This window comes from Candoia aspera, chromosome 1 (genome assembly GCF_035149785.1).
Source record: "Candoia aspera isolate rCanAsp1 chromosome 1, rCanAsp1.hap2, whole genome shotgun sequence".
Taxonomy (NCBI): Eukaryota; Metazoa; Chordata; class Lepidosauria; order Squamata; family Boidae; genus Candoia; species Candoia aspera.
Window position 1 is genome coordinate 181987797 of NC_086153.1, and position 27536 is coordinate 182015332.

The following is a 27536-nucleotide window of genomic DNA, read 5'->3' on the forward strand; positions in this document are numbered from 1 at the left end:
TCTCATGCTCCAAGGGGGAGTGGGGGGAAACAGTGCAAATGGAAAATTTCCAGGTCTAGGATGCTCTTTGGCTGTGTACAGGAAATCCTTCTTCTCTTCCCCGCACATAAACCACCTTGAAACCATTACCTGCCACTTGAAATCAGCGGGGCTTGTAAAACAGCGATCTGCAGAATCACCTGGTCAAGGTTTTTCCAGGTGATTCCACACCACTTGGGACTCTGGTCACCAAGAAAAGCTCTAAAGAACAAAATGCTATGCTTCAAGTATGAAAAACTTCAATTGTTGAGAAGGGTGATTAAAAAACAGATGCGTGTTTGAGAAGTGTATAGTTTTGCAGCGTTTCGTTAACTGAAAGGCAGGATATCTGATAAATATCTGGGATTTCTATTTTATGTAAGCTGGATTCTTATCAGCATACATTTCTTGACAAGAGACATCTGACCCTTGCTGTGAGGGCACCCCAACCAAATAACAAGTCAACCAGCTTGGACAGTCCATCTGCACTTACTGTTAGAACTTTTTAATTGAGAACTGGCTTGTTAGATGGAACTTCTCCCTACCCACCCCCCAATCATCACAAGCTCCCACCAACTGGGAAGTGTGTTGGTCCCAGGAGCAGAAGGGAAATAAACAAACATCTTAAGGCTGCGTCATACAAACTAAACACAAATAAAAATACCCATCCAGCCAAAACTGGGTTTTCTTTTGGAAAACAGCAACTAATGTTTAACAAGGAACTCTAATTCCAAACATGCCTCCATACTTTCACGCATTTTCCTTCTGGGGTGATGCATGATCAGCAGCTTCACTCAATTTCTGAATCAAGGGGGGGCAGAGAAGTGAGAAGGGCCTTCCGCTCCAGACAAGAGAAGGCAGAGGATCAGAAAGAATGAGCGTTTTCACAGTAAACCATAAATAAAAGTGCAGCAAGTGTTCAAGTAGGCTAAAGAGGTTATGTGGCCAGGGTGGCGTTTGGTTTGGTCATCTTTTGGAGGCTCTGCGGGGGTCCCTCCCATTACTTATTGTGCTTTGCAGGGGACGGACATTATTGGACAGCATGGGCGCCAGAAAAGGAGGGGCAGGCCCCCGGCCACCAACCCGCCCAGAACCCGCATAGGTGGGGGCGTGATTGTAAGCGGTTGATAATCCACTCAGCTCTGGTCCAGTTGGCAAACCATTTCCTAAAAAAAGGAAACAATAAAAAAAAACTAACATCAGACTTTCCACTGTCTCAGTCCACACTTCTTTAGTAATGAAGACTGCTAATACTCAAAAGAGCCTGTTCTCAACTAGGGAGCATTTAGCATTAAGTTGCTGAGAGTTGGTGAAATCATCTGTGGAGGCCACGAAGTCCCAAGAGACAGCTTGCCATGAGATGGTAATCAATGCACTAGAAAAACAAGCAGCTGAAGGTTTTAGTAACTTAGCAGGATCTTTGGAGAGTTCTGTTCAGTGCAGGCAATTCCTACCAACCTATCAACAGGCACTAAAGCTAGCAAAAGAAGTGGGCACAGCAGTCATCATCTAGATCAGTGTTTCCAAACCTCGGCAACTTTAAGATGGGTAGACTTGAAGATGCTGGCTGGGGAATTCTGGGGGTTGAAGTCCACACATCTTAAAAGTTGCTAAGGTTGAGAAACACTGATATAGACTAACTGCAATAAACATGATGGTACAAGATCTTTTTTATTAGGTAATAACTTACCGGAAGCATTTAGCTACACAGGAGGAGATTATGTAGCAAATACCTTGTTATTGTGGCTTGGCTTCTGGTTAGATAGGTCCTCTGCATCAGGAGCTTGTGGTTCCTCAAAACCAGTTCCCTGTATGTTCTCCCCAGTAAGTTGCCACATAAAATGGTTGATGTACATGGGGTTATATTAAAGAAAACCAACTCCTGGTCCATCTGTAACCAACCTAACCATGATGAAATTGTGGAATGGGAGGTGTGACCTGACATGTATTACCAAACCTGGCTGGACAGGGAGCAATGAGTACCCCTCCCTGAAATTTGTCCAGCAAGGTTTTGGGTAGTGGATCAGTCATGTCCCCAGGGCTGGGGAGGTAGAGCGTGCCTGCTGTTTAAACTCTATATCAGAATTGGCTCTAATTAGGATGGTTAATATTGGAGCAAGCCAAAGTTAACTATGGTTAACTATGGTTTCTTATCATTACTTTTTAAAATCAACCATAAATTAAAGGAATGCATGTTCCTGAATGGTCATTCAATTCTCTCTCCTACTCCCACACACTTACTTACCAGTTGGCCCAAAAGTACAAGTACCCGAATTAGCTGATGGAATGGAATTATTAGTCTGCTCACCCTGTGCCTTGAAAAAGAAATGCAAAGAAAAAACATTAAGACAACAAACCTCCTTTGTGGAACATAAAATGGCATGGGGCTTGGAGGACAGTATCTGTAAAGTCTGCCAATTTTTTCTTGAACAAGGTATTCCCCCCCCCATTTATTTAAAAGCCCATTTGTTCCCATAAAAATGCAAAACCCACTGCAGCTAAGGTCCTATTAGATAAACTGAAGCTAAACCTAGCTTAAAACTGCTGACCGCAGACCCCAGAATGGAGCTGCATGTGACGGACATACCACTTTATTCGACTGCCCAGGGTGATCTGAATTGGGCTCACTGAAGTTGGGCACTTCTGAATACACCATGCAGAACCTGTATAGAAAAACAAGCTTATGAGAGAATGACATTTCTTGCTGCAACTGTTTCTGCAATCTCTATCCAATTTCCAGTGATAAACCGAGGGGCAGCCAGAAATGGCTACAGCCCCATCTGACCACTAGTGGGAATACTCCAATGCAATGCTTTAGCCTATTCAAAGTTGAGGCCCTAAGCAAAGTAAAGCCTGTACAAGTGATGGGACTGGCATCCAAGTAGGTTGCAATTCTAAGCACACATTCCTTCTACCGCAGATGCCTGTATTTAACATTCTAATCATTTCCGCAGAAGTAGACACGCCAGGGCTACAATCCTTTGTACATTTCCCTGGGAGTGAGATCAACTGAATCATGAATGCCTCGCTTGTATGAAAACATGCCTAGACTTAAGCCACACAGAGAAGACATAGTAAGGCTAGCATACAATGATTCCAAGGAGAAATGTTTAAGAACAGTTAATATTCCAGATACTTAACTGCACCCAAATCCTGCATATTAAATTGTTCTTTAAAACCTCCTTTCAAACAATTGTAATTGTATTTTGGGTCTAAGTCTCCTGCGGGGTAGAATCTGTTAAGTGGCATTTTGCTCACCAGAACAATCTTCCACACTAGCCAAAACAGATGCATTTCAGCCTCTGGCATCACTTAGCCCACAACTAAAATCAGATAGCTACTTATTTCAGAAATGTATATTAATCTTCTCTAAACCCAGATTATCTGGCGATCAGCATTTTTTTTTTTTGGCTGAAGAACCCACCCTATGGTATTTCCACCGAAATACTTATTTTCCAACACAACTATTCATTTTCACTTTTTCCCCCTTTATGACAATATCCTACACAGTACAGAAACTCTTTGGGTCTTTTGCTTTTATTAAAAAATGGAAGCAGAAATAGTGGAAGGTAATATACTAAGAATAATCAGAGGTCATACTGGGTAAATTAGGCTGTAAGCATAATCACCCAAGGGCCATCTAACATTCCAGCCGTTAGAGCCGTGTTCTTCATACTCCTATCTATTCTAGCCCGGATTACACATGCACGATCACTTGATTATCACAGAACGACTGGAAGATGAATTATGAACCAATTATTGAAAACGTGTGAATGGGCTCACATATCACATGAATCCTCCTTTACTGAATACACAGCTAGTCCCATTCATAGAAAACACAAAGCCAAAAGCTGAGGCCCCTGCCACTGCATCCGACGTAACGCAAAGAGAAACAAACATCTTCAGCACAGGGATAGACCTTTGGTGGCTCACCCAGTCATCATCTGATGCTCCCATCATCATTCAGGTCAGGATGAACCAGCCCCTGGAGTAACACATTTGAACTGGTCCAGCTCTTTGCTTTTAAACTTTTACTACAGGCCTCAGTGAACAACCTACTCAAAGTCGATAAATGCTAGAAAAGCCAACAGTCTGACTCATGACACAGTAGATCTCAGAGACCTTAGTTAGGACCTAAAGACTCTGCTACATAGAGGGGGAAATTTACCTTTACACCCCTAGAGAGGCTGGCTCCTCCAGGACAGGCTGGAGCTCAATACCAGAGTAGGATGTGGAAGCTCGCATTGCGGCTGCCTCTACCGTACCTGGCCTGTGGATAAATAGAGGACTTCAGTTTTTCGTGCTGCAAGTCCTTGAAAGTGACAATGTCTTAACCCAACAAAAGGCTAAACTTACCTGCTTACAACTATACTCAAAAGACAGAAATCATGCTGGATGGAAAAGACTGATCAAAATGCCATTTCTCAGCTACTGAATTAGAATTCCCAAGCCCGGTATTCCCCCACCCCCCCTTTCAGGCAGAATAAAACCCAATACTAAGAGCAGGACTTTGGGAAGAAAAGCTGAATAAACACCACAGAGCAGAAGTAAATGGCAGAGAGAGACATTCTTCCCTTAAGGCCCAGGCAACTTTTCATTACCTATCAGGTTTCAAAAATTGAACACATTATGTGCAAAATGAAATACTCACTCCCCAATTTTTTGCAGGTCACCTCCCCTTCCAGTATAAAGCGTAAGGCATCCTTTCCACAGAGATGCATACCTAAGCAAGGGAACACAAGCAGCATTAGACACGCTAGAAGAGAATGGAGTGACGGTACCAGTTTTATCAGGATAAAACATAAGCTGTCACCCATCAAAGGCCACCACATTCATCATCACACTCATTAGAACTGGAGAGAACAATACAAAATGTACTTGAAACACTGAAACATTAAACTTTGACTTGCCTTACATTAATTGCTGACTTCTGTGCTTCGGCTATAATTACTAATGATTGAATAATTTTATTTGATCAAGTTAAAGAGTTAAATAACTGAGATTTGTATTAAATATGTTTCCCAAATACATTCCACTTCATGCCTCTGGCCCTTGAGACTCACAATTCTCAAAGATTTTTACTGAGGCAGATAAAAGGGGGCAAAGATACTGCCTGCTTATAAATCAGTAATGCTTCTAAAACTTTTGCACAGATGGTAGAAGTGTTGCATTATCAGTCTCCAAAGAAGTTATCCATCTCTTTGGGTCAGTCACATTTTACTTCTGCTAAGATGCAAACAGAAAGCCACTTTAATATGGTGGTGTGCCAAGCTGTAATATGAAGGGCTTACAAGTTAGCCTAAGGGTAAAATCTGGTTACATATGTATATTGCTATAGAAGCAGGTCTTGTATCATTGCTCCCAAGTAAGCAGCCATGACTGTATTTTACGTTTAAGCCAAGAAATATGTTCCAGTCACATTCAGGGTATATCACATTTGCATCCAAACCTCTGTCCAAGGTATTCTAAATGGATAAATGGATGTAGGGTTATTCCATTTCATCCCAGTTGCAGGATTATAAGGCCAGTTATACTGGAGAGAATAGTTGGAACAGGACGTTATGAACTTGGCATACAAAAAGGTCTGAAGACGAGTCACTCCAGTTTAACTCCAAGCTACCTATTGCATGAGTCTTACTAGTAGATAATTGTAGTCCAATATACAACAAGAAAACACATCAGGAAAAAAGTACTAGACCATTCTAATTGAATGTGTGGCCAGGAACAAGTATTAACAACAGGGCTGTGCAGTGAACTGGATTCAAAAGATGATCCGGAGTGTGGGAGGGTGCCAACGTGACACCAATCTGCAACTCCTTAAAACCACATCCTTTCCTCAGATTACACAAGAAAACTGCAAAACTGACCAGAGGCTTTTGCAGAACAGCAGTGCTACCAGCAACCAGAGTTAGTATTCATCACTGCCACATCACTGATTTTCTGGGGTTTTTTTTTAAGTACTTGATCTATTCAAAACATGTCATCATCACAAGCACTGTGTAAGAGGAGCCAGCCTATTATGCCCATAAACTTTTCTCAGGAAATTCATGGTTGATGCAAGATTTGACCAGGATACATTGTTGTGTATTTTTACGTTTCTAACACAAAAAATAAAGACAAGTACAAACAAGACTCTGTTAATTATAGAAAGTAACTGAAGGTCCGCTAACTGGAATGTGATGAAATATAGCTTAAGTTCTTGTTTTTAATACTAACTGGGAAATAATTCAACAAGAGCATCCCTGAGACCTGTTAGCTTCTTCCAGACTGAATTTGGTGCAAAAAATACAGAATACCTGTAATAAAATAAGATGCTTTACTGCTAACTGTTAATCCTGCCTCCCTCCATTATAAAATAAGCCAGCTTTCTCTCTAATGCCTGATGGAGATTCACTTGCAGAAGAGGCAGAAATAGCCAGCTGCGACAGGAAAGACGTGTTATAAATCACATTACACAGATCTCAACCCATTACTATATCAAATTTCAAAGGAGCATACTATATCTAAGCACACATAGCCATTTACAGTTTGTGTAAGGACACCAAGGCATTGCTCTTATTTAGAAAAACTGCAATCTGGAAAATTTTGCCTTACAGGTCCCATTTTGCTGGGACAATTCAGAAGCAGCTAGACGGAGCAGGCCTTGAATTCTCAAGTCCATAACAAACCACACTTTGGGCCAGCTCACATATTGCAATACGAGGTATACATCTAAAAATCGCAGTGAGATCAACGATTTACAAATGTGTGGGTCACAGAAGTACCATCAAAGCCTTGTCCAAAGGCTGCTTGCAGGGGCTGTTCTTGACCAGCAAGCCATGCAAATAAAATGGATTATCATGGTGTTCTTTTAAAAGCTCAGGAGATTGGACAGGATGTTCAGAGCATCAGCAACAGGCTATGAGGCTGAACACCACCATATACCTTCTAATCTCCCTCCCCCATCCCCAAAACAGCAGCTTTTTTCCCTCCTGTTAGGGGGAAATCCAAAATAATCTTCTACCCAAACTACTCGATCTGCAGAGAAGATATGGACATACAGAGTGGTTCTAATCCTTCTTCCTGCTCACAGTTCAGAAAGTCTTTTAAAGAGGTGAAATCTCCCTTAGATCAAGCTTGACTCCTGGTGATTATATGACATGCTTATGTTGTTTCCTTGGCAACAATACTGAAGTCATTTCCATTGCTTTCTTCCATAAAATAAATAAAAATATAAATATGATTCCTTGCTTTCTGGCTCTGAGATTTCCTAGCAGTCTCCCATCCAAATACTAACCTGATCTGACCATGGTTTTTTTTCCCCAGATCAGACAAGGTCAGTTCAAGTTCTGCTATCTGAATTGTAACACCTCTTTATTTCACAAGACTTGAGCATGACCCAAGTCTGAGTTCTACCACTGCAATGTCCAACTTGGCTCTTGAAGAGGAGGAGAGGGACAGGAGAGGAGGGGAGGGGAGAGAATAGCTTTGCTTCTCCATTACAGGAAACACCTTAAGACCACCTTCTTCTATAAATGGGCACAGAGAGAATGAGGAAAAATGAGCAGGTCACCTATTTCTTTAAGCCACCCTTCCCAACCAGTCCTCTCCAAGCATCACCACCTGCAGCCAACTTGATCAATGGCCATGTTGGTTGGAAAAATGGGAATCAAAAGGTTGGGGAAGGCTGCTTCAAGAGGATGGTCAATGGCCAACACATGGTTAAGAAAGGCTTCAGGGCCATACATCAAGCCAGGGACAAGGGCAGAAGACACTTCTTTTTATATCTGGGTCAGTTCCAACCATATGCAAAGCACTGTGTGTGACAGAGTGAGAGGGCAGACCAGTGGGAAGAGTGAACCCTTCCTGTGCCTGCTGCTCACCCTCAGGAGCTGTTCTCTTGATCTAGTTCATGAGAGCAAGCATTGAGGAGAAAGGTGTTCTTCCAAGAGACAAGGTGGCCCAGGGGACCACTTTCTGCTTACTGAAGGTCATGGGTTCAAATCTTGCCCCTCCTCCTGTTAAAGGGATTAAGCAGGAGGGGGTGGGAAAGACCCTGAAGAAGCACTGTCAGCAAACCCAGTTTAGAGGAGGCACAACTGGTTTGCTGCTCCCACATTTAACAGCAGCCTTGTCAGAGAAGAATTCCTATTCCCACTGCCCTCCTTTTTTCAAAAGAGATGGAAGTCACAGCCGATTCAGCGCTAACTGTACCTGCCCCAGGTTTGGGAACACTCCCTTCCAAGTAGCACGCAAGTTGCTTCTAGAGCAAACGAAGTAGCCAGGCTGAGCTCAGCCCTGAGTCATCCTAATCTTGCATTACGTACCCTTTGGTCAACCGAATAATATCACCTGGCTGGATGAGGCTGCCAAGCTCATCCCACACGGAGATGGTGATGCTTCCTGTCTTGTCAGCTACTTTGCATGCCCTGACTTCATGTCCATCTTTGGTTTTGGTAACACGCCCTGCCAGGAAACAGCAAAAAAGGAAGGAAGGAAGGAAGGAAGGAAATAGAAAGCATTAATGACCCAAGAAAGTGAATACAAGCTATCAGTATAATTTATTCCCCTGTAAATACGACTGGGAAGAAACGATTTGAGTTAAAATCTTCGGAACCAAGCAGAAAAATATCACAAAATAGAAATAGAAGCAAGTTCCCTACAAGAATGGAGAGGGAATCTATTTAAGAATAGGATTTTTTTTAAGGGTGGAGCACACCACCAGTGGGACTGCCAACCGTTTCCGTGAAAAGTGACCACGTGTCCCAAACTCCAACATACACGTAGCTGCTGAGCGAGAAGGGGGAGAAGGAGAGATAGGAGGGAGGGGGTGGGGAGGAGAGGAGAGATTGAGGGAGGAAAACAATGGATGCGACGGTTCCAAGGGACCCCACTTACCGATCTCCAGCACAATAAAGACGACATTTACATTTTTCAGTCCCGGCTTTATGTCTTTTATGAAGAGGTATGTTTCATTTGCCATGCTCATGCTGCTTGCTCAGGAGGAAGACACGGGCGTTGCGGGGGCAAATTGAGCAAGACAAACCATCCCTTCCCAGAGGGACACTCGGTACAAGAGGGCGGCCGGGGACCTGGGTGTGAGTTTGACCAACTCTTCAAAAAGGAAGTGGTATGTACAGCCCGGGGCGGGAGGGGAGGCGCTTTTTTAAGCGACAAGGCACGCACAGCGACCCCTCCTTTCCTCTAACTCAAACTGGTTGCTCTCCCAGTCGGGGAGAAAAACCTGATCGCAGACAAATCTAGAGCTGGGTCGGGCTCGGAAGCCTGGGCGCTGTGATTATACAGGCACGGCGTTTCGCCGGCTTCAGCTGCGACTTCCGCCCCTGTCGGTGGAAGGGAAAAACCAGTCCAGCGTTCTTCGCCTCCCTGCTTCTCACAGCGCTGGCTCCTCCGAAAAAAGAGGGAAGGAGAAGAGAAAGCGGAGCGCTTCTCCTGTTCCTTTTTATTTTACAACGACTGAGGTGCTTTACTTGCTCGTTCACCCCCTCACGAGCACGCCGCCCCCCAAAAAGTAAGCGCCACTAATTCCACTCCCGCGCGAACCGCAACACTCTCAAACGCTCCCCTCTATGGAAGGCAAGCATGTGCCGCACCACGCTTTTATAGCGAAGTGGGCTGATCCATTTGCGCCTCATGAGGGGAAGGGAGAAAAGACTGTTAAGGATGGCATAAGAAAAGCAGAGAACGGAGGCACCGACTGCGGGTTCAGTGGGCAGCTGCAGCGTCTGATCAACATCGAGTCGTATGTTTTCCGCGCTGTAACCAACCAGCGCTGAAGATATAAAGAAGAGAGACCGGAACCACCCGAGCGAAATGGTACCGTCCAGTGGACGCGGAATGGAACTGAATGTGACAAAGTGCCCCGTGAGAGGAGCCGATTGGTTAGAGGAGATTCTTTTGTCCTCTGACCTAGAATATTTACTCTTGTTCGTCTCCCCCCTGCACTTTCTTTTCCTTTTGCTCAGTTTCGGAGGTGGCTTGGAGCCTGTCTCAGCCGGGACGGTGCTGCGCTCTTATCGTGAGCTTCCCTGAATGGCGGTCTCTGGCTTTTCACACCCCGCCGATTCCCTTACTGCCTTCCCCCGCTCCGAAAGAAGGGCGCCGTCCAACGTGTACGCGCCAGGATTAGCCCCGATGCTTGTCGTGTACTGTAAACATACTTCTTTCCCAATGGATAGGTTTGAAACTGAGCAAAGTACGCAGCAAATCCATTTGTTCCGTGTCTAAGAAAACTGAGCGTTGGAGATACTGGGAACCATAGAAGGGACCGCAATTGGCCGTGGTCTCCTGCCGCTTAAAAACTGCACTTTTTCAGGCAGAAAAGAACATTTGAAAGCCAAGCTACGCGTTACTAGCAGGATCAGTGATCCCCGACGTGGTTGATGGGCTTATTTCTCAGTAGCTGTGCATAAATAGTATAATTTAGATCAGCGGATCACTACTTGAAAAAGGCAAACGTGTACAGTCGAGCATGTAATTATTCAATTTATTAAATACCTCATAAAATAAATTTCTCCAGGCTTAACACCTGGAGAAATTATACTTGTGCCTATCAGCTTATTGAATGTTTAGCTTATAAAAGACAAGGATAGTTAAAGTGAAGTATATCCTATAATTTCACATAATTTACCTGGAACTGAACAATGTTGTATTCTGCTTAGACTTCCTGTGGTTTTTCCCCATCACTTCTCTGTTTATATGCATGCAATCTTGAGCATGTATTAAGTGCTCAGATATCAGCAAAAATGTCACAAAAACCTTACATAGTTCACTGAGAAGGCACTGTTGCATAGATACTCCTTTTGATTAAGACATCCATACAACCTAGAAGGATGACAGAACAGATGATTTTACAGGCAGCAGGACTGTAGACATTCAGAGAATTTATTTCGGGAGCACACAATTGTTAGCGTGTGTGTTGATCAAGTCTATTGGATTTCAACAGATCCTAATTTGCAGCCAGCATGTTTAGCCTAAAGTGAAAGGGGGTGGTGGTGAAGAGATGCTAATTTAAACTTTTTACTTAATTGTTTGAATTTTATTTTAGATTGGTAGCCATTTTGTGCATCATATGGGTAGAAAATTGGATATACTAAAATAATAAAGGGTTACTGAGAAAACAAAGTTCATTTTACATAGATTCTGCCTTTAAAGATATTTTTCCAGTTTCAAAGGAAGTGTGGTTTGAGTTTTTAATTCAAGATCCTGAACTGATACTTCAGAGTGTAGCTCCAAAATTATAAACAGCAAAACTTACTGAAAGTGGGTACACATTTAAAATAATCTTCTCCCAACCAGGCATCTTCCAAATGTAGACTAACATCACCCTTATTTTAACCAGCTAGTTTTATCAAAACTGTTCTAGCTCTAATGAGTATGGACTGGATCTGAACTAGATTTCAGTATGGATAGTTTCTTTTCAATCACCGATCAAGATCAGTAATGTTGGTTAAAGAATTAAAGCTAAGACTACAGTTCTTTATTACTTCCCTGATAAGTCCCATTGGACTCAATGCAATTTTTTTTCTGCAGAACTGATAATAGAAAATTCCACAACTAATCCTGACAAAACAGAAGCATTCTTGCTCATCTGTCCTGCTAATCCACTCAGTGGAGTTCAGACAGTCTGGGATAGGTTGCACTTTTCCTTAAAAATAAGTTTGTAATTTGAGAGATAGTGTCAGATTTCAACAGCTACAACAAGCAACAGGAATGAAGTTTGAAGCTGACAGAAACATGGTCACCTATTTATTTTGAATGATTTTATATTACCTGGACTGGATGAATTGCATCCAAGAATACTGTAAAAGATCTCTTTACCTAACTCTAAGATTGCCCCACCCAAAAAGGACAGCTTGGAATGATAAAGAAGCAGGTATTCCCTTCAGCTGGTATTTGCTTTTAGGTCAAGGCCAAAAGAGTGAAAAAGCCTTTCTGCAATCTGAGGAAAAATCCAGTGGTCAATCCAGAGACTGGCCTAGACATTCTGAAGAATGTTTCCAGATTTCAATGCCCGATGATAGAAATTGGCACCCAAACTATGTGATTAAAAGAGTGTTTGGAGTCTGTTAAGGGAACACAACAGCAAGGAAAAGATGGATGGGTATTAGACAAAGGAATCTGTTTCAAAGGAGGAAGTGTGGACAATGGAACAACCGTTGGTTCATCTTAGATGGTGATTAGGCTTCAAATAAAAATTAGCTTTAAAGGAAACTAAAACCAAATCCTAATGCTACTCTTATCTAGTTATTCGCTGTACCTAGAAATCTGAGGAGGTTAGATTTCTTCCCCCGTCTTGTTTTTACCCCACACAGGGAGGGTGGGGGGAGGGAAGCTTGGGTTTTTTTTTTCTTTCCTTCCCAGAGAAATTAAATAAAACAAAAGTCTCCAGCAAACTCTTCCCTTACTATTTAATTTCAAGTGGAGAGAGTTGTTCTTAGGAATTTCCTTACCTGCCTCTTACAGACTTACCCTAGAGGAAGGAGGAATCTAGGGCAGTGTTTCTCAACCTTGGCCACTTGCAGATGTGTGGGCTTCAACTCCATGGCCGGCTGGGGAATTCTGGGAGTTGAAGTCCACACATCTTCAACCGGCCAACATTGAGAAACACTGCTCTAGATGCTAGCTATCAGGCCCTTTGGCCACTACTAAGCGATTCTTTTCCAGGGATGATTCTTACCATTCTCTTTAGCACGATTTATTGAAATGAATGGGAGGAGGTTACAAGAATTCTGGCCAGGGAAAAAACCCTTCAGACTTTTTAAAAGACTGGAAGCTTTATATGGACTTTTTGCTGAAAGAAGAAAAGACAGAACTGAAGATTTATGGATTTGGGGATTAGAAAAGGTTAAAGAGGGAGGGAAAAGAGTAAGATGGCAATTACTTGATAGAAGGAAGGAAATCAAAATCCTATGTTTTCTTTCTTTCACTTTTTTTTCCTAATTCTTATCTTTTTTTCTTTTCATTTTTTATACTCTTATTGTATTGTAAAATTCTAATAAGAATGTATTTAAAGAAAAAGGGGAAGAGGTTACAAGAATTCCAGCAACTAACCTGTTTGAGCTTTGTATTTTATCACAACACACATTTCATTGCCCCCCCCCCCCCCCCGCTCCTTTACTGCCCTGCAGATCCTTCTGTCTGTGGACATCCACAGCAGAAGGAAGTCAGATGACAAAATGTGTGTCATGACATTGCAATAAAAACTCCACCTCTTTTTTACGTGCCTGTGACACCATCTTGATGAAATCTCAGCTTGCTGCAGATGCCCCTATGTTAGACTGGGCATACAATCTTAGAGATGGAAGTATCTTGGCAGCCCATTCCCTGTCAATGCAAGAATCACCAGAACATTTCTGACAGATGACCAACAAGAGCTGATACTCGCTCAGCTGTGGTTCTAAAAAATAAATTTGACTGGACATTCAATCCTATGCATTTCTGTACAGTATTTCCAAACTGCTTTACTGAACTGCAGGATAAAAGGTGGTTGTAAATTCCACAGAAAGCTGTGGTGCCTTTTGGTAAAAGAATTTTTCCATGCTGGGTTGAATGAAGCCATTCTTATTTTACACAGTGATACTGGCTTGGAGTTTATACCCAAAGTTATTTTGGCAATTGTCTGGTTTGCTAAGAGTATTGACAGGGTAGAAATTCTTTCCTGAACTATTCTTTCTGGGGCATGAGGAAGTCAAAGCTATGAGTAAAAAAAATCAGATTATGAAAGGTACAGAAATGGAAGCCATGGAAGATCAATGCTCCAGCTGACTTGAAAAACTAATATTTATAAAGAATTATCCTTGGTTATAAGATTGTGGCACTACGGAAATGAATGAATGAATGAATGCTTTCCCATAATTGACATCCATTCCATTTATGGATGAGGATAAAAGTTACAATGCAGTCCTAATTTATCTTAATTACATGGGCCTGATTCACTCTAAGTAATGGCTGGGTACACACATGCTAAGCCAAAAACAAACAAGACATGTTTTCCCAAATACCCCTGTGAATTCTCAATATTTTTTTTAATAAATCTTGTTTATATGTAATTCCAAATCATGGTTTGTTTAACCTGATTTTGTTGAATAAACCAAACCTTAGGAGGTTTGCCCAACATGCTAAGCTAAAATCATATAAGCTAATGATGAGGTGTTGCAGTCGGTGAATCCAGCCACGATTCAACTCATAATATTTATAGGAATATTTCTAGAAGCCATTATTTGGAGGAACAGTTATTATTTTCTGCTTCAAAAAACAAGATTCTTCTGTTTAATTGTGATGCATACAATTTTATGTGAAGAAAATGTCAGCTGTAATATATTTAATGCCTATTTGATTTCCCATTGATTCCTATTTTGAGGCAGGGTTAGATGGTCATATCCTTGTCCCACACTGAAGGACTAATCGAACATCTAATTAAAAGAATTCTTCATTGAAAGGGTCAGTTTCCTATTTATACCATTCCTAACTGGATGAGCTGAAGACTTTACTTTTATTTGACTAGTTTGACCTTGAAACTCCTTGAAGGGCTATTCTAAGCTTTCTTTATCAAGGCTATTATTTTAACTGACACAAGACCTGTTTTTTTATCATACACATTAGAATAAATTCTGATGTTAATATATATTAACCTGAAGGATTTCAAGTCATTTTTCTTTCTTTCAGGTTGATGATCCATTTATATAGCCAAGTCATTTAAAACTCTTTAGGTCAGGTTCTTCAAACTGTGTTCCACAGTGATCTGCAAGAACTTGATGGGATTCCATGACAAAGGGTTTGTTATTTTTTCACTCAAATACCACCAATCTTCTATCACTACAGCTTTGCCTCTTGTTTAGGGGTCCCAGGACATTTTTTTAAAAGAACAAAACTAACAGGTTCCACACCATGTTCAAGTTTGAAAGCTGTGCTCTTAATTACTTGGCACAACCTGATTTGATCCTTTAAATCATTGGAAAATGATTTTAAAATAAAAAAAGCTCACTGTAAAATTAACTTCTAAAAGAAGTACTGAATTCCTGAGAGATGAAGAGAATGACAAAGCTTCAAAGATTACAAAAATTCAGCACATAATAGTCAAACTGTGTCTGGGCTGTAACTTTTTAGCAGAGAAAATGCTGTTCTTAAATATATATATACGATTTCTCCACACTGAAAACAAAGTACATTACAGAGAAGAGCTAGAATGGTAAGAAGAACCAAATCCTCTTCCAGGATTTCCTTGGAATACCTAAACTGAACTTCTGTGGACCTAAAGGGACCAGCTGACACCTCTGATTATGCATTGCAGACATAACCCGTGACACCCCTTGCACTTCACAATACATGTATGAGTAGTGATGACTTCGAAGCCCAACCCTCAGAGGGCACATGGGGAGTAAAGGTCTAGGGATATCAATCACAATGGGTTAAAGCACTGAGTCCCAGAAAGAAACCTAAAGGCATTTTCAGCCTTACCAGGTCATCATGTCAAGGGCTTCCAAAGGAGACAAACTTTTGAGTGACCTGGGTTACAAGCTAGGCAAAACCTTAGGAGAAGGAAGCTATTCCAAGGTGAGAGTGGCCACCTCTGCCAAATACAAGGGACCACTAGCAATCAAAATGGTGGACCGACGTCGAGCACCTCGGGATTTTGTGGAGAAGTTTCTACCGCGGGAGCTCTCTATCTTGCGAGGAATTCGGCACCCACACATTGTAAGAGTGTATGAGTTCATTGAAGTTTGCAATGGGACTCTGTACATTGTGATGGAAGCTGCATCCACAGACTTGCTACAAATGGTACAGCAAGTAGGGAAATTACCCTGTGTTCCTGAAGCACGAGACATCTTTGCCCAAGTTGTGGGTGCTGTGCGCTACCTCCATGACAGGCATTTGGTGCACCGAGACCTGAAGTGTGAGAATGTGTTGCTTACTTCAGATGGCCGTCGAGCAAAATTGACTGACTTTGGTTTTGGCAAGGAATCACGTGGATACCCTGAACTGAGCACCACCTACTGTGGATCAGCTGCATACGCATCCCCGGAAGTGCTTATGGGTATCCCCTATGATCCAAAAAAGTACGATATATGGAGCTTGGGTGTAATGCTCTATGTGATGATTACTGGCTGCATGCCCTTTGATGACACTCACATTCATAATATGCCCTGCCGCCAGAAGAAAGGAGTCATGTTCCCTGAAGATCTGCCCTCTCTGTCTGAGCCCTGCAAAGCTCTCATTATGCAGCTGCTCCAGTTCAATCCGGAATCCCGACCCTGTGTGGGACTAGTATCCAAGAACAACTGGTTGAAAGGGGCAACTTAAATCGGGTGTCCTTTCCTACCCTGTGGTTGCATGATGCAGCCAGTTTATCTACTACAGGCAGCAGTTTCAAGGGGGGATCATGGGGATTGAAAAATGGAACTACGTCATTGTGGAAAAAGAGATTTCTGGGATACTGACTATGGGAAGTAAGTGGGCAAATTGCTTTAGAGGAGAAAACAGAATGATTCAAATATTAAGTTCCTCTGAAATTAAAGGGACTTACTTCCTAACAAATTTATTTAGTACTGGGTGCCAATGAGTTCTTTTAAACCCTCTTTTATGCATTAGCTCTCATTCTGTATTTTTCTGTATTTCTCTCATAGTTTTTGAAAGGGAAGGCATGTTTCCTATGCATAATTCAAATTTGGGGGATGTGTTTTGTGGGGAGAGGGGGAAGGTGTCGCCAACACTGAATATTCTGCCCACACATACTCCAAATATTTCAAAGGATTATGATCTTCAATCTTGGATTATACAGGATGCCACACAGTACTGTAAAGCTAACAAAGAAGTATCAAAATGACACTTCTATAGAGTAGCCTAACATTTTTAAAGTTTGAAGAGTCAATGTAATTGGGAAATGATCAGATATAACAGCAAAATTAATTGAAGAATCTGACTCTTCAATTCACAGAGTAAAAATAACAGATTTAGACTTGCACATTACCTCTGATTTTGTGCCCCTGATTTGTGTAATTTAGTGTGCTTGTATTATTAGACTTTTTTTCCCTCATGAAATCAGAATATCTACAAGTGCAAACTTTTGATCTGATCATACTGAAAATCTAAAACTGGATTTAAATCAAACTCTTTTCATAGTGAGAGTCTATGGAACCAAACATTCCAAAATCAAATAGATTTACTTAACATACTTACTTTGTACATGTGCATTATATATTGTTTTAAAAAAGCAGAAAGGAGTGGGTCATATCAATCTTCTCTCTCCTCAGCATGCAGAGGTATGAAGTGAAAGCTAATCAGAAAAGCCTTGAGGTCAGTTTTTATTATCTAGACTTTTCCATTTTACATACTGTACTGTACGGGAGCATGCAGCTGGTATTAACAGAATTCCAGAGATTCTCCATAGCAAGCTGAAGATATCTGACCTCCCAACCTTACATTTCATTTATTTAAGATACTTATTTGCTACTTTTCAAAATGCTTAAGTTTCTTAAGGTGCCATAGCTATAATAAATTAAAATCATAACAGTATGAGTTAACAAAGTTAACAAAGCAATGATGAGTGGAGAAATGATAAAACCAATTATTTTATTTCTACCACTATGTTCTAAAAACAATGCAATTAACAAGAAATAAGCCAGTTTGGCCTAGTGGTTAAGGCACCAGGCTAGAAACCAGGAATCTGTGAGTTCTAGTTCCACCTTAGGCATGAAAGCCAGCTGGGTGACCTTGGGCCAGTCCCTCTCTCTCAGCCCAACTCACCTCACAGGGTTGCTGTTGTGGGGAAAATAGGAGGAGGAAGGAGTATTAGGTATGTTCGCTGCTTTGAGTTATTTATAAAAATAATAAAGGCAGGATATAAAATAAATAAAATATAAATGCAACTATTCTTTCAGCTGAATGTAGTCTGAAATAAAAATGTTTTATGTCGTAATTTATACAAAACAAAACAGAAGGAATAAGCTGGATGACTCTTCCAAAGACAGAAGTTCTGAAATGTGGAGCCCTAATGAAAAGGCTGTCTTTTTTGTGCAGTCAGGTATCAACTTAGTTTCTGGGACATAAAAAGAGCTTCTGCTCCGTTTGTGCACTTTCACTGAGTTGGTCTCAAACAGTTTCAAGGTCAGTATCAACATTTTGAATTGGATTTAGGAATAAATGGCAGCAACCAGAGCTGATGGAGAATTGGCTTAATGAAGTCACTTGACTGAGCTGCTGCATTAATTTGGGCACCAGCCTTTCCAAAAGCAATCTCATATGGATTATATTACTGAGGTCTAGCTTGCAGATAAACTAGGTGAAGATGAATTACTATGGTGAGTTCTACCACATCCATACGGGAGTCACAGTTAATGAATCATTCTAAGCTGATAAAAGGTACTCATTATAATCAATTATGGCAGTCTAATTGTATAATAAAATCATCCCAATTAAATCTAGGAAACTTCTCTCAAAGATTTCATGAAAACGTAAGTTACAGAATGAATTCTAGTGGCGTCCATTAACTCAAGATGCCTCAGAAGGACACTATGGTCAAGAATCAGTGGGACTGTATTTCCCCCATCCATTTCCAAAATTAAGCATTCATAAGGGGCCAAAAGCCAGACTGAAGTCAATCTAGATAATGCATTGCCTCCAAAACAGTGGGAATGGGACATTGGATACTAGGTGGTAATTGTCAAGATCCTTAAGTTCACTTTTTTTTCCCAATGAAAATCTCATGGCTAGCTTTTTCAGGGCAGCAGGAACACCATCTTCCATCAAGAAGTATTCATCATTTGAGAACCATATGGTGGATTTCACAACCAGAAGGAGCAAGAGAATGGGGAAGTGCCCCAATATTCAAGCAATTTATCCACATTCTCATGATTGCACTATCTGAACAGTAACTAGACAAATATGATGATAGGGTGTGCTGGCTATATGCCTCCCTTCTTTCAAAAATCACCTATTTTATTTACAGTCTGTAATGTACTCTTCTCTATTGTACATGTCTGGACAAGTTCCTGCAGTTTTCTTGACAAGATTTCAGAACTGGTTTGCCATTGCCTCCTTCCTAAGGCTAAGAGAGAGTGACTGGCCCAGGGTCACCCAGCTGGCTTTGTGCCTAAGGTGGGACTAGAACTCATAGTCTCCCGGTTTCTAGCCTGATGCCTTAACCACTACACCAAACTGGCTCTCCTTTGTATCCATAATTCGAAGTTATTGTATGGCATTAGTTTCTTTGCTAAAAACAAAAAAGCCACAGGAGATGTTTCATGCAAACTTATTGTTTCTTTTTGCCTAAAATTCTAATGGAGATCTTGAAATATATGAGTCATTTTATATGCAAATGAGCAACAGTTACAGTATTCTGACTTCCATATAGCTTCTTGCTTAGGGAGAGAATACTACGCCTTACTTCACTGTTCCACATCCTGCTTTAAAGTCACATGCCTAGCTTAATTTAACAGCTGGTAAGGATGTCACTAATAATAGGTGTTGGTCATTTTTTAAAAGCTATTTAGGCTTCCATCAGACAATTTACTTCAAAAGTATCCCACTGATTAACAAACAGTTTGAGGATTGTGCCATTTACAATAATGTATTAATAAGACTGACAATTACACATGAGAAAACATCACACATGCCCCTCCAAAATAGGGTGTAGTATCAAATGTAAATAAAAGGATGCAGTTGTTAAGTAGCAGCTAAATCAGCAGTAATCCTTTGTACGTTCTGTTAAACAAAATGATAAAAATCAAGCCGCATGATATTTTTATTAACTCTATTGCCTCCATTATGAACCTACAAACGTTTAGCATTCTAATTATGTAAAATAAAACACCCAATATATCACACACAATTAATTCAAGAATTTCTTAATTTAAGCTTGTTTTATAAACATCTTTCCACTTAGAAAGATGCCTTCCATAAGTTAAACTATTACAGAACGCCCTCGCTTAACAAACTCATTCAGCGACTGTTCAAATTTAGAAGGGTGCTGAACAAGTGGTACTTGTCCTTGAAGTTCCAGCTGTTGCGGCACCCCTGCAGTCACATGATCACAATTGGGGTGCTCGGCAACTAGCCCAGATTTCCAGTTGTCACAGTGTCCCACAGTCACGCAATCACGATTTGAGACCTTCCCTGTTGGTTCCCCGCAAAGTCAATGGGGAAGCCGGCAGGAAGTCAAAAGTCGCAATCATGTGAGGTCCTCGCTTAATGGCCTGCATGGCCCTTGCTTAACGATGGCAACCAGGGACTGCTGGGATTGCCATCACTAAGTGATGTGGTCATGTGACATTGCACTTTACAACCACATTCATTTAGCAACAGAAATTCCAGTCCCAATTACTGTCATTAACCAAGGACTACCTGTAGTCCACCTAGTTCTGGAGCAGCAGCTCATCAGGATACCAGAGGGGAGGTGCCAAAGACTGTAGCTGAGACCTGCAACAATCCAGTCCTGTTAACTGAATATTTTGTTGGAGGCCACCATTTGTTTTCTTACCAGAAGCCCCAGTGCCACCAACCCCTATCTCTTCTTCAGCTACACTTCACCCACTTTCATCTTCCTTGAAAAACATGTGTAACTTTATTTCACCATATTACAATTTTCCCACTACCCTGAAGATGATAAAAAATGGCACAGGAGGCTGGAAGCTTTATCATATAATTTCAACTATATGTTGAGAAAGATGAAACAGGGACAAGCTACTCAAATGGTCCAGCTCTCCAAGTTCAATGCTTTAGCCAGCATTGTTGTTGTTGTTGTTGCTGTTGTTGTTGTTATTATTATTGAATCTAAACATGCATTAAGTACTTTTCTGCAGTCCTGAGCCAACAGGCAAGTATGCTGGTTTAAACTGTGCAGCCCACATCCCTACTATGTCTTGGCATGAGAAACCAAGGGGGAAGAGAGAGGTGAGGTAGGAAATGTCTCCTGTGATGCCTCTTCTTGGTAGCAAAAGACACCTGAGTTTTGTGCTCTCAGTTCTCTGGTCCCATGGAGTGACTGCTCTGGAGGATCCAAGAACTGGCTCTGCAGGAGTTGTTCCTCCCCACTTCCCCCACCCCCCGCAGGTTCTCCTGCCACCAGATGAGAGAAGGAGGAAAGCAGGATGTTTTGAAATGGTTAGCAAGGCACCTTCCTGCTGCTGTTTTCCGAATGTTTAAGTGCAATGATTGGTTGGTTGGTTGGTTGGTTGGACAAGTTTGGAATAAACCAATTAAAAGTTACATGTTCTGTCTTTCACAATTACATCGCTGTATAATGGGCAATGTGTGTGTAGACCTTGTTTTTAAAGCAATGGGTACCATAGCATGTAAGAGCTACACAGTACTAATTGGAGACCCACTGTTTTATAATGGGTACATAGAGTATTGGGATAGATCTGCAACACCGGAGTTCAACTTTTTGATCCCCATAAAATTCACTGGACAATCTTAGGTCAATTTCTGCTGCTTCACCTAACCTCTTTTTAAAGATTGTTACGACATAAAAATAGGGTAACCCAATTTTTTCCCACCTTGAACTTTTTGGAAAAAGGATGCAACACAGATACTGTATGACAGTCAGGTTATACCATTAGAGCTTCACAAGCTTCATCAGTTGATATATTCAAACAAGCGGGAATCTGGCAACTGTCTGTAAAAAAAACCAAACCAGAAATATAGCTCATGTTACGTATTTCTCATATAGGAAGAAACAATCTTTGGCATATATTTATCCAGGTGAATCTTAATTTCAGATTAGCTATCTTTTTTTAGTTTTATCATCATCATGTTAACTAAGAATTGTACAGCCTGCTCTGACATTTTCCCATTAGGAGTTGCTCCTTAACACAAACATCTTGAAGTCACATGAAAGGGACAATGAGGGCACAGAAAGCAGCTGACTAATCAGCTCATCTGGCATGAGCTGGGTTTTCCATATAATTTTGTTAGTGTTGGACAGGAAAGAGTCATACTGAAACAACTCTTGTGCTGCTGCCATTCCAGAAAAATAAACTTGTAAAGCATTTAAGGATGGTTGTCCATTTTGTTTTCATACTTTTTGACTGCAAAATGTCTCACATCAAGAGCTAATTCCTTTATACGGGCCACCATAAACTTACCTCTGTTGCCAATATCAATTATCTTCTGAGCTTTTGGCTAGTCCTTAAATGTGGCAGAAGCAAAAATGAATAAATATGCCCAGAGCTAATTTTGTAAAAAAAAAATCTGCAGAAATGAAAATACTGTGGCACACATAGTAGCTGACATCCAGTTTTTCTTGTTCCTCGGACTCCTATAACTCTCATGAATGGGCATTGCTGCAGAAAACCAGAGCTGAACGAAAATTAAATCAGCAGCTTATCGATATTAGGCATTCTGATTTTCACTGATTAGGTCTGATCGAACTAGGATGCCTCTTCCAGACTATGTTGCTTCCTATCTTCTTTCTTTCTTGCACAGCAACAGAAAGGAACAGTTTTGCCAGAGGCTCAATAATACCCATCTCTCCACACATAAGTGTCCCCAAAGAAGGATCTAGCGAGAATCAAGAGGAATACGTAACCAACAAGACCAGCCCAAGACATTTTGCTGCATTTAGAGAGTAAGATGCCACCTTCCCTTTTTTTAATTACGGAAACATAGACCAACACTGAAGGTTATTCCAACACTTGTGATGGGATCAAGGTCTTCATGCCACACTCTCTTGCCTTCCAGGGCTTGGTCCTATTCTGCACCTCCCCAGTATCTGTGTATCAGAGGCAACTGTGTCTCCATTTTGGGAAAAGAGAGCCCCTCATGCCACTCTTAAAGGGGCAGAAACAAAAAGAAAACAAACAAACAAAAAACCACAACAGGAGGTGTGCTAAACAAATACATTCTGAATATTTTTAGCAGATATATTTACGTCTTCCTATGAAATTAACATACATTGGGCCTATTTTGAGCCAGTAAAACCATGTAACGTTTATAAAAATGACTGCACCTCATACATGGCCTGCTCCAGATTAATCTTTTGGGATGCTCATCTACATAGGTAGTCTGATAATTTCCAGAAATGGTAATTAAACCAGGACTGTTCACTGTGGTAAAAGGAAGGCAAATAGAGTGACTTAACAGGCTTACCTTTTTCTGTATTATATAAACAAGGGTTGCCATGACAGCACCCTACACCTAAGTGCTTATTAGCCTCGGCAAGCCATTCCCATTTGAATCAGATTGCACAATTCTAAGCAGGAATTGCTAAGCCATCTGTGTTAAACAAAATATTTTAGCAAAGAATCATGGCAATTAGCATCTGCCACAAAGAGCTGAAAGACTATTTTAGGGCCAGATTGCCTTCTTAATTTTTACAATTAATCACGGCTTTACTTATAACAGTAGTGGCTTCTGTGCCACTATCTTCAGGATTGAATTCCAAATGCAGTTTAATTTATGGGAACAAAATATTACACTTTGTTCTTTTTTATTCCTATGGGATCCCAGAAGACTAAGACAAGAATTAAATAAAACATTCCCTTTAGCCTCATGTTTGGCTTTGTTTTGTATTTTTCCACAAAACAAAAATAACTTCAGAAATACAAGGTGAAGGAAGAGTGAAACTGAAGTCAAAAAGAGCAGGGCAAATTGCCTAGGAGATACTGCAAATAATTGGAGGGACCTTAAAAAAAAAGTGGCAGCCATTTTTAAAGACCAACTTTAGAAGCGATATGATTCCAAGGCAGTTCTCATTTCTCCAGCAGTTGTCAAAGAAAAAGAGTAAGGGTCTTGGGCTGCCTTCTGAAATGAGCTGCACTCCAGATGTGTTAGGATGGCAGTTTTCAGAATTCTCAGCCAGCCTGCTGACTGGTAATTTGGTGAGTTGATCTGCCCACTCACAGAATACATGGATGAGAAAAACTGCTGTTGTCAAAAAACTCATGAGATTATATGGAGACGAAATAAATAATGGAAAAACTTCTGGGAGCTCACAGCAATAGCTAACTTATTTATCCTGAAGGATACTAGCTGCACATTCTAGGAATTGTGGTCCAAACCCAGCTGGAATTTTATGGTCTAGACCAAGTGCAGTCAATGGCAGCAGCTTGCGTTCCATTAAGATTAACCAGATGCTTCCAGGAAGCCCATAAAAGTTAACGTCATTCTTGAGCTGAGCATGATGGATGCATCAATGTTATTGTCTTGGCAACAATGTTTAAGGAGTTTGCCATTGCCTCAACTTCCCAGTTTAGCCGACTGCTTGGGACTTCCCGATAGTCCAAGTATCCAAATATTCAGCAGGTCCAATCCTGCTTAGCTTTTTTTGAGATCAGCCTTGGTCAGCCAGGGTGCTGCCACCTGCCATGACCCTCTTCTGTTCTTATTCCCAAGAAATGGACATAGCTACAATGTAAAAAAGACTGATATACTGTTAAGTCTACTTTGCTTGTCTAGTTTTCTTTTAAAGCCATTTAGATTTGGCAGCCGTCATCCAAAGTAACACATCCTGCCTCAATTATTCCATCTTGAAAGAATCATTGTGTTCATTATGTCCAATGACTATATTTCCCATATTCCCAATATTCACTTATTTGTTCTTTTGCTCATCTGGCCATTTTAATTTTTCCCACTTACTTTCTCCCTCCCTTCAAGCTCTCTATTCAATCTGACTCTCCTCACCGAAATACCATAATAGTAACTCCTGATTACTATATTTATCTTTGTAAGCATGAAAGCAGTATTTGTGCAACAAGCTAATCAAAGCATAGAAATCCAGTAATTTCAGAATATTTAAAAGAAATGATGAATTGTAAAACCATTTCAGTCTAAAGTTCCTCCTTGAAGCATGTCTGTACCAAAGGCTTATACTAATTGGTTGGGAAATCACTAGGAAATACCAGGCTATAGACTTGGAAAATAAACATACACACACATAAACACACACACACATGAAAGCAGTGGCAAACTATTGCTGCCAGGACAATAACACAGAGCTTGACTCAAAAATGGCTTTATCTTAATAGCCATTCCCCTTTCCAAGGGAACTCTGGAAAATTTAGGTCCATGTAATGACAAGTGGTCTTGAACATAAAATTCTCTGCACTAGCCAAATTTTAAGTCATATAATTCTCTGGAGAAAGGCATGCCGCTTAAATGACTGTGCAGTTTCAGTGTTAAAATGTCTTTAACTTTATTTCCGTATCCCTTTTAATCCAGGGTATTAGCCTCCCTCTCTCCAAAGCACAGAAGTTACTATCTTTCAAACTTTTTTTTCTTTTTTGAGAAACTTCTTGTTACTCTGAAAGTTTATTTTGTTTTACTGGATCTTGCCAGCCATTACCAGTCTGCCACAATGCACAGCCATGGAAAAGTTCAGGACAAATTTCAGGAATTGCTCACAGTTTTCTATCAAGTAATGAGTTGTCCATATGGACTCTGTAGTGTACAGAAGGCATTGTTACGTGAAAATTATCTAGTGATTGTGAATGTCTAATTTCAAGCTAAAGTTTACCTGGAAGCCAACCTAAATCCCATCACTGGATGGGAGAAATGCCTGATTCACATACTTGTTCTTTTACTTATCTGGCATTTAATTGTATACCCTGGGTATTTTAATTTTTCCCACTTAATTTCCACCCCTCAAAGCTCTCTATTTAATATGACTCTCATCATCCAAATACCATAAACAACTCCTACTATTATCATCTTTGTTAGCAAGAGAGAAGTATTTGGTGCAAAGAAGTGAATTAAGACATAGAAATTCAGTAATTTCAGTGCATTTCAAAGAAACGATGGAGTGTGAAGTCATTTTCTGGGGTGATTAGAAGCAAACTATTTGCATATCTGACACAAACAAGAAATTACCATCCCAGAACTTCCATGGTCTCTTGTTCCTTTCTTGCCTGCCAAAAAGGTCTTGCCTTGCCTGCCAGTGAATTATAGATTATGCCCACTTCTTTTGGCTGTCTCACATTCCCCCCGCCCGCACACAATCTTTCTCAGCAAAGAGCAAGAGAAACATTTAGGGCACATTCTGTGCAATTTATACCTTCACCCACTGTGTGCAATGCTAACCTTCTTTCCTTTCCTTGGCCCAGTACAGGCTCATACCAATGAACTAAATGAAGTAAGAATATAGCCTAGACCACACACAACAGAGAAAAAATGAAAAAGGTTTATAGAGGAAGCATAAGCAACACGAGTTCCTTCAATTAGCTGCTATTGTTACTGATGGAATTTGAAATTATGACAATCCCCATACTTACCTAATGCTTACAACAATTACCCGAAAGCAGAGTGACTCTTCTTCCTTTATTTCCCAATTGCAATTCTGCCTATAGAGGCAATCAGAGATATGAGACATTAGTGGTCTTACAAAAGAGAAAGCCTGAACACCTCTGCCATTGTACAAAGTGTATGCACTTCGCAACTACAATTTCCTACCATGCAAATACCTTTTGCTGTTACTAGGATAGTTTTGCATTTTGAAAGTGACCAAATATTGTGTGTCCAGTGAGAATGCAGGGGGAAAGACACTACAGTGAGACAGACAGGGACATTTCTTGCACTGTCAGGCAGGCAGGCAGGCAGGCAGGCGGAGAGAGAGATCTCTCTCTCTATAAATCTAATTTTATTGAAAGTTTTAAAAACCAAAGAAAAAACTAATACAAACTAAAGTAGAGTAAGAAGGAAAAAAGAAAAAGGAAGAAATAAAAGAGAAAGCTAAAGTGCAAAAAGAAAAAATAGAAAAGGAAAAAAGGTGGAAGAACAATAGAAAAGAAAGAAAAAAGATATAAAGAAGGGGCTTCTGATCTTCTTTACAGCAGTTATAAGTACAATTATAGGAAGCACCACTCCTAACCTGTTCTTTTTCCCCAATGACATCACTACATACTGTAGCTAAATTTGATTGGCTAATTACTGATGTAATCACAATTACCAAGTAATCCTTGATTGGAATCACTCCAAGAAAGAAGTACTTTGAAAAACATGCCAAACCAACAGTAGTCCATGGAAGAATGGCTGCAACCAGAGGCTCTAAAGAGTCTGAACCATGCTGAACAGAGCTGGGGGAGTGTATCCCTACCCGTCATGCTATTCCCTTTAGGGTAAGTAATGTTATGCAAAGCACAGAAAAGGCTAAGAAATAGTAAGCAAGGAAACCTAATGAAGAATAGAAAAAAAAATACAACTAAATCTAATTTATACAACACAGTTCACTATACTTCATATTCTTTTATCCTTGCTTCCATCCATCCACTGATTCATATCTTGCCTTCCATTCTTTAAACTTTTCACCTCTGTCTTTTGAGGATCTGATTAGCTCAATTCAACTATGACTTCTTGGTCTTCCCTTTCCTTTTGACCCATTCACTTTTTCTTAATATACTTGTTTTGCAATTTGATCCTCATTCATTCTCTCTGTATGATCAAACCACCTCATTATACTTCTTTTATACTGGTTACTCACTTTATATGCAGTCCACATTCATTCAGCAGCCATCCAGCCATCCATCCATTCTTCTTATTTTAACCATTTCCACTATACTCAACTTATTTTTCGCTTCTCCTGAGGCACT

General features: G+C 40.6%; 2 protein-coding genes across 2 annotated transcripts; one reads left to right on the forward strand and one right to left on the reverse strand.

The window, feature by feature from the left end:
- Positions 1–366: 366 nt before the first annotated feature.
- Positions 367–9506, reverse strand: NABP1 (nucleic acid binding protein 1). The gene is made up of 6 exons (XM_063318051.1): positions 8896–9506; positions 8325–8463; positions 4670–4741; positions 2606–2681; positions 2264–2333; positions 367–1184 (listed from the first exon to the last, which is right to left on the reverse strand). The coding sequence occupies exons 1-6, from the start codon at positions 8984–8986 to the stop codon at positions 985–987; spliced, it is 648 nt and encodes a 215-aa protein (XP_063174121.1). The 5' UTR covers positions 8987–9506; the 3' UTR covers positions 367–984.
- Positions 9507–15486: 5980 nt separating this feature from the next.
- On the forward strand, positions 15487–16397 carry LOC134489306 (testis-specific serine/threonine-protein kinase 6-like). Its single transcript, XM_063291919.1, has one exon. It carries the CDS (start codon positions 15487–15489, stop codon positions 16318–16320), a length of 834 nt encoding a protein of 277 aa, XP_063147989.1. The 3' UTR covers positions 16321–16397.
- Positions 16398–27536: the final 11139 nt, after the last annotated feature.